A 22620-nucleotide genomic window follows, 5' to 3' on the forward strand; every position below is an offset into this window, starting at 1 on the left:
GAGGCGGGAATGACGGCCATACTTAACATTGAGTACGCCTCATAATAGCAGGAGTAACTACACGCCGGAAAAACCCGAACGCAAACGATGTAAAAAAATGCGCCGGACGTACGTTCGTGGATCGCCGTAACAAGCTAATTTGCATATTTGACGCGGAATTCGACGGAAACGCCACCTAGCGGCCGCTGAAAAATTGCACCATCGATCCGACGGCGTACTAAGACGTACGCCTGTCGGATCGATCCGAGATGCCGTCATATCTTGTTTTGTAGATACAAAACAAAGATACGACGCGCAAAATTTGAAATTACGTGGCGTATCAAGAGATACGCCGGCGTAATTCTTTTGTGGATCTGGCCCTATATGTGGTGCTGCTATGTAAACAAAATAATAAATGCACCCATATTGCATTGAAACCTACAAAGCATTGCAACCACGATTGGTGGATCATGGGTACTGTATAGGCTCCTGCAGGCTTTCCTCCCAGCCCCAGGTCTGTATGGAAGTAGGGACCTTCAGTTATGGAGCTGGAGGAAGTAAACAATGGACTACAAGAAGGGTTACGTCATTGCACTTGTGCTCCATTGAGAGCTATGAATTCATGTGTCATGCTGGCAAATGGAACTTCGTCTTTCATTCACAAATGCGTGAATGGGAAACTACAGCTCTATAGCCATGCCAAATAAAAAAAAAATGCAGAAGCCAATAAGTAAAGCACCCTACGATTCAGGTGGGGGCAGTTTGAGGGTGGGGATCTGTCAAATGGCACCATGTTTCGTGTTGCACTTTACTTATGGGGTGAAACATGGAACAACGTCAGAAGGGTGGCTTTTGCCTTTAAGTAGAAGTTCATGTTAATGTACTTGTGTAATTCATGGCTGGGCTGGCCACTCAAATTATCCTGGTTGTGATTTTATTCTTCCATCAGTGTATGTTTGAGAGTGACACCCAGAGGAAATGTCTTGTTTTCAGCCGCAGGGCACCACATACAGTTGCCTTTTAATGTGTCCATTATTATGGGAGAATTCATAGCTGGTCTCTGGCTATTTCGGAGCTTTTCTTCTGTCGCTGTCGAGTTGGAGATGACACCCAGGAAATTTCTTATTCTCAAGAACAGAACGTACTTCTTCTGGTTTGTAGCCCCAGGGACCCATGCTGCCCTGTAATTTATGCATTGAATCCTTTGCATTAATAAGGTTTCACAATCCATTAAGCACATTTTATAATTTTGGCTACATGAACAGTCATGTTTACCTTATTGATACCAGAAATTTAGAGTTGTGTAAGGAATCCCTTTATTAGCACAGTTATGAATTAGCATTCCTAATACTGGTCCGTAAAGCCCCGTACACACGGTCGGACTTTTGCCCAACCAACTTCAAAATTCCTAACTTTTCGCATTTGTCCGACCGTGTGTACGTTCCATCGGACCAAATTTTTGGGCTTTCATCGGACAAAAAGTTGGGTCTGCGAACGGACCAACTTTACGTCAACAAAAGTCCGATGGTGCAAAGTCCGACCGTGTGTACAGAAAACAATCGGACTTTTGGACAAAGTAAAAATGCGCATGCTCAGAAGCAAAGAGCAGCCGGAAGCCTTCTGTCTAGTGAAACTAGCTTTCGTATTTGAAAAAGCACATTCATGACGCGGCAAGTTTCGAAATCTAGAAAAGCACTTACACGAAACGTCAACTAACTATAGAGTAGCTGAAGGAACGCAACGGGTGACGTCGGAGAATTGAACTTCCTCTTTTAAACGCTCGGCAGTACGTTGAAACGTCACTACGTTCGTGTTGGTTTCCGAAAAAGTCAGAGCGTGTGTATGCTATGGGTGTGATCGGACAAATCAATTAGGACAAAAATCCAAGGGAAATTTTGTTGGATGTCCGACCGTGTGTACGAGCCTTTAGAATGTCAGTTCATTTTCACCACATATGACATGGTGGAAATGTGAAAACCTGCCAAGACATATTGGGGGTTATTTACTACAGCTGGAGAGTGAAAAATCTGGTGCAGCTCTGCTTGGAAACCAATAAGCTTCCAGGTTTTATTGCCAAAGCTTAGTTTACAAATCAGAAATTAGAGGCTGATTGGATTACCATGCACAGCTGCATCAGATTCTGAGCGCTCCAGTTTTAGTAAATCTCCCCCATTGGAGGAAAGAATGGGGCTTAGTGGAAAGATGGAGTTTTGCAGTTCAAAAGATGGCAGGATTTCTTGTCTGCAAAGGTCTTCTTTTTTTTTTTTCATACATTTTTATTGATTCTTTACATAAAAAAAAAAATAACTGTTGCGGTGACATATAAGTGAAAAGATTCACAGTATACAGAAGTATAAGGTAATATATATGAATATGGGCAATTAAAACAATAAAATATAATGGAAAGTTGAAGGATCACATAAAATCTTAAATGGTTTATTAATATGAATCATATGGAATACAATGAATGATAATATTATATTATCAATAATATAGAAAAATAGAGTTATTTTTAGGCTATAACAATCATTCTACAATTGTGGTGTGGATATGAAGGTCGAGGATAAGTGAAAGGGAAAAGGGAAAAGAGAAAAGAAGGAAAGGGCCAGAGAGGAAGCCAGAAACGAGGACCAAGAGAGTGTACATCAATATGAGTAAGTAATTAGACCACAAATGTATCAAGGATCTATCAAAGTCTCGTGGGAGGTATGAATTAATCCAGGGAGACCATTTTTTTAAAATCGGATTTATAGATTTTATTGTGAAGAATGACAGCAAGTTTTTCACTGTTCATACAGTGCCTTGAAAAAGTGTTCATACCCATTGAAATTTTCCACATTTTGTCATGTTGCAACCAAAAATTTTAATGTATTTTATGTGATAGACCAACACAAAGTGGAATATAATTGTGAAGTGGAAGGAAAATAATAAATGGTTTTCAAAATGTTTTACAAATAAATATGTGGAAAGTGTGGAGTGCATTTGTGGAAAGAAGGGGTACCGGAGGATAGGGTGGTGACGGCTGCTAGTGCCGAACATGAGTTCGACTCGAACACTGGCTGTTCGCCCGTTTGCCGAATAGCGAACAATTTGGGGTGTTCGTGGCAAATTCGAAAACCGCGGAATACCCTTTAAAAGTCTATGGGAGAAATCAAAAGTGCTAATTTTAAAGGTTAACATGCAAGTTATTGTCATAAAAATGTTTTGGGACCTGGGTCCTGCCCCAGGGGACATGTATCAATGCAAAAAAAAGTTTTAAAAACAGTCGTTTTTTTCGGGAGCAGTGATTTTAATAATGCTTAAAGTGAAACAATAAAAGTGAAATATTCTTTACATTTTTGTACCTGGGGGTTTTTTATAGTATGCCTGTAAAGTAGCGCATGTTTCCCGTGCTTAGAAAACTCCCTGCACAAAATGACATTTCTATAGGAAAAAAAGTCATTTAAAACGCGTGGCTATAATGAATTGTCGGCTCCCGACAATACAGATAAGTCATTAAAAAAACGATATTGGTTCCCCCCCCAGTCCATTACCAGAGGGGGGGGGCAGGACCTGGGTCCCCAAACACTTTTTATGACAATGACTTGCATATTAACCTTTAAAATTAGCACTTTTAATTTTTCATCTTCGTGTCCAATAGACTTTAATTTTTTGCCTGTTCGCATGTTCTGCTGTGAACCAAACCGTTTTGTTTGTTTGGCTGGGGTGTTTGGCTCATCCCTACCAATAGTGTATGTATCGTTTGTGTGTGTAGGTCTTCTACATTTTTTTCACTACCACACAGCATGCTAGATACCATCTAATACTTCTAACTAAACCTAATTAATAAATTGAACTTCATACATAAATCACACTCCCACCAAATAAAAGTTCCCTAATAAATGAATTAGGGCTGGGGAAATTAACTATTAATTAATCGATTAATCTTAAATTTTTTTGATCGATCAAAATTCTTTTGATTGGTACTCACCTCTCTGCTGGCTTCCGGGCCTTCATGGAGTTCCCGTCGGAGATCCGGTGACGTCACCAACACCGGTGGGGCTTGCCGTGTCCATCTGAAGAGCTCCTTTGCTGTGCCTTCATATCTGCATGCCGGCGGGACCTTACTATCTGCCACACGCAAGGGCTGTTACACTTCCCTCTATCACTTCCCTCTATCAACCTGGGATTCTACAGCCATCCACTGGGAGTTGTAATAGTTCCCTTCATGGGACATCTACATGCCGACGGTCTGAAGTTAACCCCTCCTCATCTGGATTCAGCAGTGGCATCGTTGTACACATTTTTATACCAGTATCATACTTGGGTACATGTTTTTATGACTGCTTTTGCTACCGTTTGGTATTACTCACACCTTTTTTACAGTTTATGTAGCTACATCGATTTTATCTCCAGTGCAATATTTATTTTGTTACCTACTTGAAGACTATAAAAGTTTTAATGCTATTCCCATTGAGCGCTGCCTTTTGTGTGTTTTTTGTATCCAGCTATCCATTTTCCAGTGGTTGGTAGCTGCACTGGGAATCAGCCTGCAAGGAGATCAGCTAAAAGTAGTTAGATCTGTATGTGCGTTATAATTAATCGAAATTAGTCGATTAATTGATTAAAAAAAACAAAACGATTAAACGAACACAAAAATTTTAATCAGTAACAGCCCTAAAATGAATTTTAATATTGATAATTTCATACAAACAGAATATTATTAATACACTGCTTAAATGTGAACACATGAAAACAGGCCCAAAATAGTGTGTATGAAAGTGTTGTATTGGCTTTTTCTCATCTGGAGACATCATAGTATGTCGACACAAGCGGCCGCGATGGTAATAAAAAGCGATGTGCGGAGCAAGGCATCGTGACTTCATTCAGCCACTATATCTGAGTGACCTAGAAAAATTCACATTGAAGGAATGTGCTGTTAATGGAAAATTTATGGACAATGGAAAGGGAAAGTGAAAATTTGAAAATGGCACTTTTGTGGTTTTCCAAGCACTTTATGCATTACAGAGTGTTTGCTGTGAAGAGTGTAATGTTATGATTTTGGCACATTCATACACAATATTTATAGAACTGTTTTTATGTGGTCACATTTATGCACTGTATTATTAATTATTTTGTGTAAATGTATCCCTATTATAATAATTTATTAGTACGTAGAGCACTTTTACTAGGATAGGTAATAAGTTTAATTACATATAAAGTATTAGATGGTATCTACAGTATAACGCTGTATGGTAGTGGAAAACATTTTTGTATATATCTTTTGATATTAATACAGCATCTAAAAGACATATTTTCAGATAAACCTACCAAGATCGAAATAATCTAGGCTCCCATTGGTGATTTTGTTCCTAAAATTCTGGCTGCTTGGCTTTCATGCTAATGTCTAGTTGCAATAATAGGTCATTTATATGAAACATAATTATGTAGCCACTGAACTACTTGTAGTACTTTTTTAGGCCAGAGTAGATCTAACCTCCTAAACTAGTATTTCTCAACCTGGATCCCATGGAACCCCTAGGGTTTTTCCTGTGGTTGCTAGGGGTTCCTTGAACAGTAGTTAATTTATTTCCCACCTACAGTGGTCCCCAACAAGGGAACATTTTCTGTTGACTGCCAATGTAAGGTAATTTCTACGCTGACTACTAATGTTAGGGGACATCACACATTTTTAAATATCTGCATTTCTTTTCATCGTACCTTTTTTTTTTATTTTTATTTTTTATTCAAAACTGCACCATTGTAACCATGCAAAACGTATAATTTAAAATGAAATATGAAAACAAACGCAGGCACTGCATCTAAGGACTGGTAAGCAGCAATATCCATAGTTTTTGTTGATGGGTTTGGATTCGCTTTAAAGAATAAGTAAACCCAACATTTCATATTCCTGATATGTAGCTGTACCATGTACTTGTATGAAAAAGTATCCTGTTTTCTTTGTATTGCTTTGCTTGTGTGAAATCCCTGGTGTTCCTACCTGTCCCCCTGCTTTCCTATTTAAACTGGCCACACTAGGCATAGGAATAACAAACATGTGTATACTTACCCGCTCTGTGCAGTGGTTTTGCACATGGCAACCAAGATCCTCCTCCTTTCGGGTCCCCTTGTCGGCGCTCCTGGCCTTTCCCTCCTGCCCCTACAGCAAGCAGCTTGCTATGGGAGCACTTGAGCCGAGCCACTGCTCTGTGTGTCCATTCAGACACTAAGCCATGGCTCGTCCCACCCTCTCTCTCTTGGCTCACTGACTTTGACAGCAGCAGGAGCCAATGGCGCCAACTGATGTGTCTCAGCCAATCAGGAGGGAGTGTCACGGACAACAGAAACTCGTGTGCATGTCACTGGATAGAGATAGAGCTTAGATAAGTTTTAGGAGGGTAGGGAGGTTGCTGCACACTGAGGCCCCTTTCACACTTGTGCAACTTTTCCTGTGACTATGGACATCAAAATCGCATCGTACCCCATGATTCCCAATGATAGCTATTCACATCTGTGCAACTTTAAGTTGCACCGACTTCACAGTAGTCCCATTACTACCTTGGTCCGACTTGGTTCGGAGCTGAGGTTCATAGACCTCAAGTTTACACAGACATTCCCTAAAATCGCGTCAAAATTGCGGCGGAAAAAACGTGCGACTTTCAAGTTCAACCTTCTGCCTTTTAGAACCATTTTCAGTATAAGACTATGAGATCTGACAACAAAAAAATGCTCATTATCTACTACAGAGAATCAAGCTTTGAACTGACATTATAATGTACTGTAATATATTACCTTATAAATGATTTTGTGTTCTTGGAGGATGTAAAGCCTCTCAGGGAGGGCAGCATACTTGACACTACATGAGTTTTCCATAGTGTCTAACACCACAGGACAAGAAGGCAGCTCCTCAAGTAGACGCTTGGCTGCAACCAGACGGTCCTGAATGTTCTGATGCTTATATATTGAGATATTGTTTTTCAAGGCCCATTCATCTAAAAAAGAAAATGCATGCATAAAAACATCATGGTCACTACTGAGAAGCTGCACCTGAACAATGATGTGCAGCCAACACTGGAGCAAGTGCATGTAGATAGGAAGTGGCTGGAGGGAGATGCAATAAAGAAAGGAAAAGAAAAATTGAGAAAACAGTATTTTAGTAAAGAAAAAAATGCTAATAATTGTTTGTTTGTTCCTGGCCCTAGTATTAGTTGTCCCACCCTTTGCAGCTATAACAGCTTCAACTCTTCTGGGAAGGCTGTCCACAAGGTTTAGGAGTGTGTCTATGGAAATGTTTGACCATTCTTCCAGAAGCGCATTTGTGAGGTCAGGCACTGAAGTTGGACAAGAAGGTCTGGCTCACAGTCTCCACACTAATTCATCCCAAAGGTGTTCTATCGGGTTGAGGTCAAGTTCCCCCACCCCAAACTTGCTCATCCATGTCATCCTATGGATCTTGTTTTGTGCACTGGTGCACAGCACAGTCATGTTGGAACAGTAAGGGACCATGCCCAAACTGTTCCCACAAAGTTGAGAGCATGAAATTGTCTTAAATGTCTTGGTATGCTGACACCTTAAGAGTTCCTTTCACTGGAAGTAAGGGACCAAGCTCAACCCCTGAAAAACAACCCCACACCATAATCCCCCCTCCACTAAATGATTTGGACCAGTGCGCAAAGCAAGGTCCATAAAGACATTGGTGAGTGAGTTTAGGGTGGAGGAACTTGACTGGCCTACACAGAGTCCTGACCTCAACGCGATAGGACACCTTTGGGATGAATTAGAGTGGAGACTGCAAGCCATGCCTTCCCATCCAACATCGGTGCCAACATAGACACACTCCTAAACCTTGTGGCCACTTTTGTATATAAATGCAGTCCCACTTTTGTATATAAATGCAGCCCCACTGTATATATGAATACAGTCCCACTTTTGTATATGAATGCAGTCCCACTTTTGTATATGAATGCAGTCCCACTTTTGTATATGAATGCAGTCCCACTTTTGTATATGAATGCAGCCCCACTTTTGTCTATGAATGCAGTCCCACTTTTGTATATTAATGCAGCCCCACTTTGTATATGAATGCAGCCCCACTTTGTATATGAATGCAGCCCCACTTGTATATGAATGCAGCCTCACTTGTATATGAATGCAGCCCCACTTTTGTATATTAATGCAGCCCCACTTTTGTCTATGAATGCAGTCCCACTTTTGTCTATGAATGCAGTCCCACTTTTGTATATGAATGCAGCCCCACTTTGTATTTGAATGCAGCCCCACTTTGTATACGAATGCAGCCTAACTTTGTATACGAATGCAGCCCCACTTTGTATATGAATGCAGCCCCACTTTGTATATGAATGCAGCCTCACTTTGTATATGAATGCAGCCCCACATTGTATATGAATGCGCCCCACTTTGTATATGAATGCAGCCCCACTTTGTATATGAATGCAGCTCCACTTTGTATATGAATGCAGCCCCACTTTGTATATTAATGCAGCCCCACTTTTGTATATGAATGAAGCCCCACTGTGCATGGCACTCACCATGGCATTGCCTTGATCACACACAGCAGGTAACTCCTCTCCCGACGTGTGTCATGGAACAAACAGGAGCTGTAGGTCTGTGTTCGGCAGGGCAGTGTGCTCTAGCAAGGTCCTCCCCTAGACAGGCTTGTGTGATAGACAAAACACAGATTCAATCAGTGTTCCATCTCCATCTACTATAACACGAGCAGGTCTAGCACAGACAGCACAGCTGAACACAAACCCAGCTCTCACACACAGCGAGAGATGCCCGGTGTCATACACGCAGGAGAGAGGGGGAGCGCTGCAGTCAGCTACAGCTCAAAGCAGCCTCTGGGCAGGCAGCCTACCGGGCTGGGCCAGTCCGGGCCTGGTGATGAGAGAGAGAGAGTGAGAGACTCGGCAGCGGCAGCTGCAGGCACTGCAAAGCAGTTTAAAAAAAAATGATACATTTTTTTTTTTTTTTTTAAAAGCCAATGTGACATGATTGTCTCAGGGGGGCAATTTCCCTGTTGCCCCCCCCCCTGGATCCGCCGTTGCTATATATGGACACCTGTAAGAGTAAGAAAGGCATACTGTACCTTCTGCATGAGCCTCATCAATGTAGATTATCAAAAAGTCAGCCACGGAACTGAAATCCCAGACAAGCTTATTAAACTCGCTGAGCTTAAACATGAACGGGGGTCATGTACAGCTTCCGAATGTGAGCACCAACGGCCGTTGACCTGCAGAAATGAACACAGCATGCTTAATTACTATGTTACAGGAGGTAGAAATGAACCGACATTGTTCTATAAAATATATTTTATTGCAATATTTCTGTAGAAAAGTCCTACAGTGTTTTTTTTACTTATAAAATATTACCACTAAACACATTTCCTGTATAAACACAACTGAGAGTACATGAAACTTAAAGTGTTGCTTGCTTGTTCTACTTAATATGGGACCTAAGGGGTTAATCTTCTGCATTGTGTAAAAAGACTTTGATGCTGTATTCTTTGATCCTTCTCTTCTTTTACTGTCCCCAATCCATATGCTGATAGTACAGAGCCTTGGGGGCACTCTTCACGTGCTCAGTTTGGTTTGTAATTGGGGGTGATTTTTTTTTGGGGGGGGGGGGGGGTGCATGTGATGAGTACAGGGCCAATCAGCACTGTCCAGAAAGAGGGTCAGGGGTCATGCAGCCTCATAGGACAGTCAGAGGTGAATGAATACTCCTCCTACAAGCTTTAAATAGTGCTCGGCTGGACACTGACAGAAGTCACAAGACTGCTATATACAGCTGATGAGAATGGTCGTACATTATGTTTGGGAGCCACATCACACGACCGCGCAATTGTCAGTTAAAACGACACAGTGCTGAATCGCAAAAAGTGGCCCCGTCTTTGGCAGCCAAATGGTCCGGGGCTGAAGTGGTTAAAGGATCTGCTACGGACAGCTTAGTGGCAAATACCACAGCATACTTTCAGAGGTCACAGCAGCAGAAGACCACACCGGGTGCCACTCCTGACAGCTAAGAACAGGAAACTGAGGCTACAATTCGCACAGGCTCACCAAAATCCAAGAATAGAAGATTGGAAAAACGTTGCCTGGTCTGATGAGTCTCGATTTCAGCTGCAACATTCACATTGTTGGGTTAGAATTTGGTGTAAACAACATGAAAGCCTGGATCCATCCTGCGTTGTATCAACGGTTCAGGCTGGTGGTGGTGGTGTAATGATGTGGCGGATATTTTCTTGGCACACTTTTGGGCCCCTTGGTACCAATTGAGCATCATTTAACCACCTCTGCCTACCTGAGTATTGTTGCTGACCATGTCCATCCCTTTATGACTACAGTGTACCCATCTTCCTATGGCTTCTTCCAGCAGGATAATGCACCATGTCACCAAGCTCAAATCATCTCACCACTGTTTTCTTAAACATGTACTCCAATGGTCTGTGCAGTCACCAGATCTCAATCCAATATAGCACCTTTGGGATCTGGTGGAACGGAGAATCGCATCATGGATGTGCAGCCGACAAATCTGCAGCAACTGCGTGATGCTATCATGTCACAATGGACCAAAATTTATGAGGAATGTTTCCAACACCTTGTTGAATCTATGCCATGAAGAATGAAGGCAGTTCTGAAGGCAAAAGGGGGTCCAACCCGATACAAGCAAGGTGTACCTAATAAAGAGACCAATGAGTGTTTATGTATGTATATGTGTGTGTGTATGTGTGTGTGTGTGTGTGTGTGTATATATATATATATATATATATATATATATATATATACACACAGTGGGGCAAAAAAGTATTTAGTCAGCCACCAATTGTGCAAGTTCTCCCACTTAAAAAGATGAAAGAGGCCTGTAATTGTCATCATAGGTATACAACTATGAAAGGCAAAATGTGCAAACAAATCCAGACAGACAATCACATTTGGAAAGAATTTATTTGCAAATTATGGTGGAAAATAAGTATTTGGTCAATATCAAAAGTTCATCTCAATACTTTTGTTATATATCCTTTGTTGGCAATGACAGGGGTCAAACGTTTTCTGTAAGTCTTCAGAAGGTTGTCACACACTGTTGCTGGTATGTTGGCCAATTCCTCCATGCAGATCTTCTCTAGAGCAGTGATGTTTTGGGGCTGTCTCTGGGCAACACGGACTTTCAACTCCCTCCAAAGGTTTTCTATGGCGTTGAGATCTGGAGACTGGCTAGGCCACTCCAGGACCTTGAAATGCTTCTTACGAAGCCACTCCTTCATTGGCCGGGCGGTGTGTTTGGGATCATTGTCATGCTAAAAGATTTAGCCACATTTCATCTTCAATGCCCTTGCTGATGGGAAGAGGTTTGCACTCAAAATCTCACGATACATGGCCCCATTCATTCTTTCATGTACACGGATCAGTCGTCCTGTTCCCTTTGCAGAGAAACAGCCCCAAAGCATGATGTTGCCACCCCCATGCTTCACAGTAGGTATGGTGTTCTCTGGTTGCAACTCAGCATTCTCTCTCCTCAAAACACGACGAGTTGTGTTTTTACAAAACCATTCTACTTTGGTTTCATCAGACCATATGACATTCTCCCAATCCTCTTCTGGATCATCCAAATGCTCTCTAGCAAACCTCAGACGGGCCCGGACATGTACTGTCTTAAGCAGGGGGACACGTCTGGCACTGCAGGATCTGAGTCCCTGGCGGCGTAGTGTGTTACTGATGGTAGCCTTTGTTACGTTGGTCCCAGCTCTCTGCAGGTCCTTCACTAGGTCCCCCGTGTGGTTCTGGGATTTTTGCTCACCGTTCTTGTGATCATTTTGACCCCACGGGGTGAGATCTTGTGTGGAGCCCCAGATCGAGGGAGATTATCAGTGGTCTTGTATGTCTTCCATTTTCTAATTATTGCTCCCACAGTTGATTTCTTCACACCAAGCTGCTTGCCTATTGAAGATTCAGTCTTCCCAGCCTGGTGCAGGTCTACAATTTTGTTTCTGGTGTCCTTCACCAGCTCTTTGGTCTTCACCATAGTGGAGTTTGGCGTGTGACTGTTTGAGGTTGTGGACAGGTGTCTTTTATACTGATAACAAGTTCAAACAGGTGCCATTAATACAGGGAATGAGTGGAGGACAGAGGAGCCCATTAAAGAAGAAGATACATGTCTATGAGAGCCAGAAATGTTGCTTGTTAGAGGAGACCAAATACTTATTTTCCACCATAATTTGCAAATAAATTCTTTCCAAATCAGACAATGTGATTGTCTGTATTTATTTCCACATTTTGTCCCCTGTCATTGCCAACAAAGGATATATAACAAAAGTATTGAGATGAACTTTTGATATTGACCAAATACTTATTTTCCACCATAATTTGCAAATAAATTCTTTCCAAATGTGATTGTCTGTCTGGATTTGTTTGCACATTTTGCCTCTCATAGTTGAGGTATACCTATGATGACAATTACAGGCCTCTTTCATCTTTTTAAGTGGGAGAACTTGCACAATTGGTGGCTGACTAAATACTTTTTTGCCCCACTGTGTATATATATACCGTATTTTCCGTATAAGACGACTTTTTAACCACCTAAAATCTTCTTAAAAGTCGGGGGTCATCTTATACGCCGATAATCTAACATCCCTTACCTTATCCTAAGACATGCAGAATCGCGGCCGTCCATTTTTCAAAGCCGCGCCTCCTACTTCTTCTGTTCCTTGATAGGCGGAACACTCAGCTTCCCAGGAGACACTGTGTTTAGTGTCCGCCTATCACAGAGGCCCTCTCGTCCTGTGTTTAGTGTCCGCCTATCACGGAGGCCCTCTTGTTCTCGGACAAGAGGGCCTCCGTGATAGGCGAACACTGAACACAGTGCCTCCTGGGAAGCTGAGTGTTCCGCCTATCACAAAACAGAAGAAGTAGGAGGCGCGGCTTTTGAAAAAATGGACGGCCACGATTCTGCATGTCTTAGGATAAGGTAAGGGATCGTCAAGACACAGTCAGGCATGTCATAAGGGAACAGCGAATCTGGCATGTAATGGGGCACAGTGAGTCTGGCATGTAATGGGGCACAGTGAGTCTGGCATGTAGTAGCACAGTGAGGCATGTAATGGGGCACAGTGAGTCTGGCATGTAATGGGGCACAGTGAGTCTGGCATGTAATGGGGCACAGTGAGGCATGTAGTGGCACAGTCTGGCATGTAATGGTGGCACCGTGAGGCGAGGCATGACTAGTAGGAAGGGGGTAGTCTTATACGGCGAGTATATCCCAAAACCAACATTTCGTCTTATACGCCGGCAAATACGGTATATATGTACACACAAAGGGATTTTTTTTTTATATATATATTTTTTTTTTACAGTCATCTTTATATAGATCATGCTGCATACAACAAAAGGATTTTTTTTTTTAAATATACGGCAAAGGTCTGCAGGTCACCTAACAGTTTTTGTAATTGCTTTGAAATTTATAAATCCATCTATCTCAGGCACGTTGAAAAAAAAAATGTAAAGCGTTAGAGTTGCTCTTGCAGCACATCAGATATTGATACCAAGATGCATGTTCAATAATGCAAAACCCAATAACCCTCAGCACTTTTTTCTCTCCCCTTCAAGGACTTAACGTACAAATGCAGGTTTTGTTCTATTCTTCCTGTTTGGCTATGAGACAGGAACTGAAGGGAAATCTCCACAATGGGACATAGATGAACTGAAAAAATAAATAATGTTTTGCCTATAGTTATACTTTAACTTTTGTTTATTCATGTAAAACCTTTATCCTAAAAGAAATAAAAAAACTATTGATGTAACTGCTTATAAAGTGTGATCTAAAGTTTGGCTTCAGTTTATAAGTGTATCTAAATCTGCTAGTCCAAATAACACGGATCTCCCCCCAGTTTAACAATGCTGCTGTCCAAGGGTGCTCCCTGTTCTCCTTCATCCAGAGTGGAGACACTCTAATACAGGAGGCGTGTTACTGCCCAGGTGAAAACAGAGAAAAAAAAAACAGAAAACAGAAAACAAATGCAGCTACCGCATCTAATGATTGGTTAGCTGCAACATATGACATTTTTGGTTTTGAGTTTACTACCAGAAGTTAAAAAATAACACATGTACTGGCTGGATCACCAGGTGAAAATAAAGGGGAAACAAATGCAGACACAACATCTAACAACTGGTAATCTGGAATATAACAATGTTTGTTTTTGGGTTAGTACATTTCCTGTATAGGTGTGCAAACCTCTTGAGCATTCCAGCAATATATAAAGAAGATATCCAGAGTAATTACCTTTTGTATAATCCCAAATGTGGTGCAGTTCACCATCCAGGTCCATCACAGGTGTGTTGGGTGCAGCACCCCCCAGAAATGCCTCATCTTCTAGGTGAAGCCACTTGATTTGCAGCACCGACCTCAAGAACTTGAAAGTGAAGATGGAGGGTCCCCAGTCTTCGTACTGAAACTTTGGCACATGAGCACCGGTCATCTGAAAGCGAGATTTAAGCACCGATGCCATGGTCTGTGGAAAGAGGATCATGAGGAGTTTGCCTACTGCCACATACAGTAAGAGAGAACAGAAGATCAGTGCCTTCTGCACATAACGAATAATGTGTTTTATCATTTGGACAGACAGCAAAGCTGGATAATCCCAACCTGAAAGTGTGCAAAGCAACGCTCACGCTGGGCTCTTTATTACTCATAGTAGCACAACCTGCTTCATGAGGACTGTGCCTTGGGGGAACGATTTGCTGGCAGCAAAAACAGATAGGTGTTTCCCTTCCACAGACATGCTATCTGCTCTAAGAAACCTTGTTTATGTATGTCAAAGTGCAGCCTTCCTTACATAACATTAAAACATACATATACTGTACTTCTAACTGCCCCTCCTTTGGAGAGACTGTCCCTCTTTTGGAACTAAATCCACCTGTCCTTTGTTACTCTCTTTTCTGTTGACTCTCTTTTCTGTTGTCTCTCTTTTTAAGCCTCGTACACACGATCAGTCCATCTGATGAGAACGGTCTGATGGACCGTTGTCATAGGTTAACTGATGAAGCTGACTGATGGTCCGTCGTGCCTACACACCATCAGTTAAAAAAACGATCGTGTCAGAACGCGGTGACGTAAAACACAACGACGTGCTGAAAAAAAAAAATCGGCTTTGGGGGCACTGGTGCATGCTCGCTTCTTAAGACACATAGAGCTGCAGCTCAGCGCCGCCCCCTGCTCAGCAAACACCAAACATGTGGAAGAAGGTACTCTGGTCAGATGAGACCAAAATTTTACTTTTTGGCCTAAAAGCGAAACTCTATGTGTGGCGGAAAACTAACACTGCGCATCACCCTGAACACACTACCCCCACCGTGAAACATGGTGGTGGCAGCATCATGTTGTGGGGATGCTAATCTTCAGCAGGGACAGGGAAGCTGGTCAGAGTTGATAGAAAGATGGATGGAGACAAATACAGGGAAATCTTAGAAGAAAATCTGTAAAAGATTTGAGACTGGGGTGGAGGTTCACCTTCCAGCCGGACAACAACGCTAAATATACAGCCAGAGCTACAATGGGATGGTTTAGATCAAAGCATATTCATGTGTTAGAATGGCCCAGTCAAAGTCCAGACCTAAATCCAATTGAGAATCTGTGGCAAGACTTGAAAATTGCTGTTCAGGGTGTGGTTTGGACGTACATGTGAGCAGAGGTTCCTCACATTTGCTCCGGTATCCTGATATAATTCATCCTGTTGTAAGTGTATACCGCTGCAGCAATTGACCGGACACTCCGCTTCCAGCGTGGAGATACTCCCACTTTGAATCCTGGTCGAAATCTACTTAAGGCAGGGATAACTAAAAGGCAGGAGGAGAGTCTGCATGCCAAGCGGCAGATCCCAACATGGCGGATCCCTGCTCCAGCAGCATACAGAGAAAGATCGTAGCAGTTCGGCGGCGTCCATCCTGGAAAAATATGCCCACGATCCGGGTGGCCAGAAACCTATGCAGCAGCCACACTCATCGTATGCAGCAACAGCGGCAAAAAACAGCCCCACTGTGAAACAGCAGCACACGTAACAGCATGCAGCAGAGAAAATGGCAGGATGGTGGAGACGGCAGCTGGTCTGCCCACAGAGACGCAGTTTTCCATGCTTTGCATAGAGCGGTGCACTAAGGCACCATAACCATATGAATATCCAGAGGTCAAGCTTAATTGCAAGGTTGCACGCTCAGAGGTGATCGGCTACTACCTAAGCACCTGTGTGTGGATGTCACAGCATTGTTTGAACAACACTAATGGAATCATAGTTCTCAAATCACAGAAGGACTTTTGATGCGATTTGGGCTGCATCGCAGCATGTGATTAGTGCAGCACAGCATTTATGCACCTCAGCACTTTTTATATAATTTCACAAATTTTTGTCACTTTATATTTTGCAATATTGTTTTATTACCATATTATGTGATAATTGGATTATGCACTTTGATCCTCACTATGTGATATATGGATTATGAATATTATGTTTATTGAAAAGGCACAGTTCTTATAAGTAATTTGATATTTTACATTTACATTAGTTAGGACTAAGTCCTCACTCACTGACTTGTCCACAGAAGTTAGAAGCATGAAAGAAGGTATACTGCAAATCAGACATGACATGCACAAGATCAGAGAAAGGGCCACTGCTTTGGAGGGAAGTGTGAGCTCCATAGAGGATGAGCTGCCTCCACTTTTGCAACATGTTCAAATGACTGCTGCTAAAACAACAGATATGGCGGCCAGAGTAGAAGACATGGAAAATAGGCTGAGGTGGAGTAATATCCAAATAGTTGGTATGCCTGAAAAATCGGAAGGGAAGAACCCTGTTGACTTCATTGAAACTTGGCTAGCTGACATGTGAGGGTAAAAATAACCTTACTCCAGTTTTCTCTGTGGAACGAGCTCACATGGTGCCTTCTCGCCCACCGCCAACAGGGGGCAATGACAGACTTTCCTGCTGAAACTCTTACACTATAAAGATTATTCTTCCCATGGCTAGACAAAAAGCTAATCTGGAAATACAGGGCACCAAAGTATCCATATATCCATATTTCTCAGCAGCAGTTCAAAAGCAGAGGGCTAGATTCATTGAAGTGAAGAAACGGCAGCAAGCAATATCAGTGATGCATTCCATGCTTTACCTGGCCAAGCTACGTTTAGTAGCAGATGGTTCTGTAAACTTTTTTGAAAACCCAGCTATGGCTACCAACTGGCTTGATCGTCATGAGCGACACCTGTGAGCAGATGCTCGAGATGGTGTCCCAAGCTAGATCATGAGTTAACCTGCCTACATATATTCTATTTGCTCACCTTGATAACAATGAAGCCTAAAGAGGAACACTTTGGATTTGCTGGTTTATTACATCTCTTGCCAGCAACTTGTGTACTTGACTTCAAAGCACAAGGTCCTAGCCCTCGCTTGTTCCCCCTTGCATAGCCATTTTCGAATATCCAAATTTTCGAATTTCTAATTTTCAAAATTCTGAATTTCCGAATTTCGAAAATTCGAAATCCAAATTTCCATAAATTCGAATTTCCCGAAATTTTGGAAAATTCGGAAATGAAAAATTCGGAAATACGAAAATTCGGTATTTTGGAATTTCCAAAGTTCGAAAATGAAAAATGAAAAATTCGAAAAAAAAAAAATTGAAGATTCAAATATTCAAAATTTCTAAATTTGAAAATTTGAAAAATAAAAAAATAGAAATTTCGAAAATTTAACAATTCGCAATTTTAAATTCGAAATTTTGAAAATCGAATATTCGAAAATGAAAAATTGAAAAATTCGAAAATAAAAAATTGAAAAATTCGGAAAATAAAAAATTTGAAAATTCGAAATTTGAAAATTCGAAATTTGAAAATTCGAAATTTGAAAATTCGAAATTTGACAAATCGAATATTCGAAAAATAAAAAATGAAAAATTAGAAATTTCGAAAATTGAAAAATTTGAAAATAAAAAATGAAAAATTAGAAATTTCGAAAATTCGGAATTTCAAAAATTAAAAAATGTAAAAATTTAAAAATACGAAACATTTTCGTATATCCGAATTTCCGAAATTAAAAATTTGGAAATTCGAATTTTCGGAAGTCAGAAAATTCGGAAATCCGAAAATTTGTGAATAAAAAATTTGTTAACACGAAAATTTGGAATTAACGAATTTCCGAATTTTCGTTAAAAAACTAATTAGAAACTAAACGAATTGCACATGTCTAGAAATTACTACCTGGCAAACTAAATTAGTTAGCAACCCTGCCTAAACAACAGGGTGCTACATCAAACTCATCAATTTAAGTTTTCTAAAACTCATTCAAGTCATCCTGTCAAGCCATAAAACAGTTGAAATTATAAAAGATCTCTTGTGTAGCTCCTTAGAAACGGTGGATAAAACACATGGCAGCTTTCTTGGCTGTATGGAGGGTTTTTCTTTACTAAGATATTCATAATAATCATGTAATCTTTTTGGTGCTGCAGAAAGTCCCAGTTAGGCCCGCTGTGCTTCTCCTGCAGCGCGTGTGCTTTGGTGCCTTTTCAGAAGGTTTACCATAACCATGAGACATCATAGAAGTCTATGGCAAAGTAAAACTAACCTGTACTGGAGCAGTATGAAAGGGACATTACATAGTTAGTCAGGTTGAAAAAAGACACACGTCCATCCAGTCCATCCAGTCCAACCATAAGAAATAAATAAATAAAATATCGTACAATCCCATATACACAATTCTATACCCACAGTTGATCCAGAGGAAGGCAAAAAAAAAGCAGAGCATGATCCAATTTGCTACAGCAGGGGAAAAAATTCCTTCCTGATCCCCAGAGAGGCAACCGGATGTTCCCTGGATCAACTTTACCAATAAATGTTAGTACCCAGTTATATTATGTACATTTAAGTAGTATCCAGGCCTTTCTTAAAGCAATCTACTGAGCTGGCCAGAACCACCTCTGGAGGGAGTCTGTTCCACATTTTCACAGCTCTTACTGTGAAGAAACCTTTCCGTATTTGGAGATGAAATCTTTTTTCCTCTATACGTAAAGACTACCCCCTTGTCTTTTGTGTTGACCATAAAGTGAATAACTCAACACCAAGTTGACTATATGGACCCCTTATATATTTGTACATGTTGATCATATCCCCCCTTAATCTCCTCTTAAGAGTGAATTAATTCAGTTCCTCTAATCTTTCCTCATAGCTGAGCTCCGCCATTCCTCTTATCAGTTTGGTTGCCCTTCTCTGCACTTTCTCCAGTTCCCCGATACAATTGATGATTGCATACCATGAACAGGCCATTTTTTTGCAGTCTCTAATGTCCAGGTGCTGCATGCAGGCAGTGCACTGAAGTCTATTAGGATGCAATGGCTGCACAGACACAGTTGTATGTCCTAATATGACAGATGAGTAGGTGAGCAGCCCGAATGCACACTGTCTGTTTTTTTAAACAAGTCCAGACCGCATGGGCTGTAAAATCAATGTTTTCCTAGTTCACACCACTGCACTCAGTTCAAGAGTTTAACTCCTCCGCCAGATCTGGTACTTCTCCCTGCAGCCACGGAGAGGCTTGTCTTGCCCCCCCCCTTCTCAGCAATCAGCAGCAGAGAGGAGGGCATAACTTCCTTGACAGACCTGGTGCCTCTCTGTGCAGCCGAAGCACCCCTTCATCACCACCAATAGAAATTGAGCTGCGGCCCCTCCCACAGACAAAAAAATTTGCCTATAATTTTTTTTTGCAATGTTGCCAACTATGCACTGATAATCGATACACTGATAATCAATGGAGATGTCCCTTTTAGAGAAGTTGGTTATCTGCTTTCTTCTCCTCTCCTGTCAGCATTTGGAAAGGAGTGCCGATAACCGGCATCTGTTTACCTCCGTTGTCAGCTGCGATTGGATACAGCTGATCACATGGTGAAGAGCCGCTGATTGGCTCTTTACCTTAATCTGTGATCAGCCATGTCTGTCATATGACAGCATCCCAGAACTAGATGACTGCGCTGTAGCCGTCATTCACCCATAGCGCGGTCGACAAGTGGTTAAACGAAAATCGGACGATCTGGCTTCATACAAGAAAAAATTTGTGGTTGTCTCATCAGATAATATCAGATGACCTGTACTGATCGGCTCTTGAAAGATGTGTAGTAACAATCAGATTATCATACGATCGCTTCAAAAGCATTTTTTGTTGTCTTAGTTTCTGATTGTGTGTACGGGCCATTAGGCTTCATACAGACAGCTGTACAATGTGCAGAGCCTGGGTAATGCCCCCCCCCCCCACGACTCGCTGTCACCGCCTATTCAGATGAATGGGAAGAGGCGGCTGTACGCGGTTGTGTGTCAGGGTGGGCACTTAAAGGGCAACGTACCTGTACGTGCTTGTGCCCAGCCATGCCATTCTGCCGACGTAATACAATCCTTCTGTGATTCATCAGCACCATTTGCACCTTCGTTCCATTTTTTTACATGGACTTTTCTTTGAATTTCGGCGTAATTTTAAATTTCCCGCGTCGTATCTTTTTTTTGAATCCTCAAAACAAGATAGGACGGCATCTCGGCTCGATCCGACAGGCGTACGTCTTAGTACGCCGTCGGATCTAAGCTGCAATTTTTCGGCGGCTGCTAGGTGGCGTTTCCGTCGAATTCCGCGTCGAGTATGCAAATTAGCTAGTTACGGCGATCCACGAACGTACGTCCGGCCGTCGCTTTTTTTTATGTCGTTTGCGTTCGGCTTTTTCCGGCGTTTAGTTAAAGCTGCTATTCTGAGGCGTACTCAATGTTAAGTATGGCCGTTGTTCCCGCGTACAATTTTGAATTTTTTACGTCGTTTGCGTAAGTCGTTCGCGAATAAAAATTTGCGTAGAATGACGTCACCGTCGTAAGCATTGGCTGGTTCCGGTTTAATTTCGGTGTAAATACGTCGGGTCACGACGTATTTCCATAAAACACGCCCCCATCACAGATATTTGAATGGCGCGTCATTACGCCGCCAAAGATACACTACGTCGCCGTAACTTTCGGCGCGCATTCTTTGTGGATTTGAAAAAAAAAAAGTTACGGCGGCGTAGTGTATCTTAGATACGCTGCGCCCGGCGTAGAGAAGCGCCAATCTACGTGGATCTGGCCCTGTACCTTTATCACAGCATATGAACTTTTAAAGACTTAAGCCCTGTACACACGGGCAAGAATCTCGTCAGGAAAAAAACAGTGTTTTCCCTGACGAGATTCTTGGCTAGAATCTCTTGCCACCCGAGTGTACAGACTCTCGTTTCAAAAGAATCACGGTTCTCTTGAAAGAAAAGAACGCGGTGACACAGTTCCCGAACACGGCTTATGTGTAAGGTAAAGTCTACAGGTTTGGAAAGATCAGTTTGTAAATGGAAAGAAAACTGGAAAAAAAAAAAAAACTAATTCAGAGAGTAGTGGTTAATGATTATTACTCTGAATGGTCGAAGGTTATCAGTGGTGTACCCCAAGGTTCAGTGTTGAGACCCTTACTTTTTAATACATTTATAAATGATATTGGGTCTGGGATTAAAAGTAACATTTCAGTCTTTGCAGATGACACCAAGCTATGCAGTGGAATAACATAGGGGACATGATAGCGATTTACAAATACCTCATACTGGGGTGGGGCGGGGGGGGATCCATAGTGCAGAAGGATCTTGGGGTTTTGGTAGATCATAAGCTTAATAATGCCATGCAATGCCAAGCAATGCCAAGCTGCGGTTTGCAAAGCGAGCAAAGTCCCTTTTTTGTATTAAGAGAGGTATGGACTCCAGAGAGAGAGATATAATTTTGCCCCGTACAAATCATTAGTAAGACCTCATCTGGAATATGCAGTTCAGTTTTGGTAAACAATTCTAAAAAAGGAACTGGAGAAAGTGCAGAGAAGGGCAACCAAACTGATAAGAAGCATGAAGGAGCTCGGCTACGAGCAGAGATTAGAGAAACTGAATCTATTCCCTCTTTAAAAAATGCCTGGATTATTTCCTTAATGTACACAATATAACTGGGTACTAACATTTATAGGTAAAGTTGTTCCAGGGAAAATCCGATTTTCCTCTCTGGGGATCAGGCAGGTTTTATTTCCCCTGCTGTAGCAAATTTGGATCGTGCTTCACTGTTTTTTTTTTTTTGCCTTCCTCTGGATCAACTGTGGGTGAAGAATTGTGTATATGGGATTGTATGGTTGTGTTTTTTTTTTATTGGTTGAGCTAGATTAACTTGTCTTTTTTTCCAATCTAACTATGTACCGGTAACTATATGATTCCTTGTAAGTCTGATCGGTTTTCCCAGAGGCAGACTCTAAAGCACAGGAATGTCCCTGGCAAGTTTACAGCTGGCATGCTTTGTAGAGTCAAAGTGTATTTCTACTTTTGCAGCCAAACCTAAGACATAGCTCCCAACTGTTCCTGTTTTCGAGGGACTGTCCCTGATTTGGAGCAATGTCCCTCTGTCCCTCATTCCTCCTCATTTTGGTCTGATCTATATTGTTGTATATAAAACACGATCATTTTTTACAACCCGAAAAACGACATTGTTTAAAACGTCGTTAAAAAATAGAACATGTTCGAAAAAAAAATTGGCCGTTTTTCAGAACCCGAAAAATGCTCTGAAGCCCACACACAATCGTTTTAA

General features: G+C 41.7%; 1 protein-coding gene across 2 annotated transcripts; it reads right to left on the reverse strand.

Annotated features, from left to right (window-relative positions):
• Positions 1–359: 359 nt before the first annotated feature.
• On the reverse strand, positions 360–14738 carry LOC120945892 (type I iodothyronine deiodinase-like). 2 transcript variants are annotated; one of them, XM_040360441.1, is made up of 4 exons: positions 14254–14683; positions 9068–9211; positions 6751–6950; positions 360–1160 (listed from the first exon to the last, which is right to left on the reverse strand). In XM_040360441.1, the coding sequence occupies exons 1-4, from the start codon at positions 14582–14584 to the stop codon at positions 1044–1046; spliced, it is 792 nt and encodes a 263-aa protein (XP_040216375.1). In that variant the 5' UTR covers positions 14585–14683; the 3' UTR covers positions 360–1043. The 2 variants fall into 2 exon arrangements, with proteins under 2 accessions (XP_040216375.1, XP_040216376.1); XM_040360442.1 differs by lacking the exon at positions 360–1160 and adding an exon at positions 4726–4866 and having other exon boundaries at positions 14254–14738.
• Between the last annotated feature and the right edge of the window lie 7882 nt (positions 14739–22620).

Source organism: Rana temporaria, chromosome 7 (genome assembly GCF_905171775.1).
Source record: "Rana temporaria chromosome 7, aRanTem1.1, whole genome shotgun sequence".
In the NCBI taxonomy this organism is placed as follows: domain Eukaryota; kingdom Metazoa; phylum Chordata; class Amphibia; order Anura; family Ranidae; genus Rana; species Rana temporaria.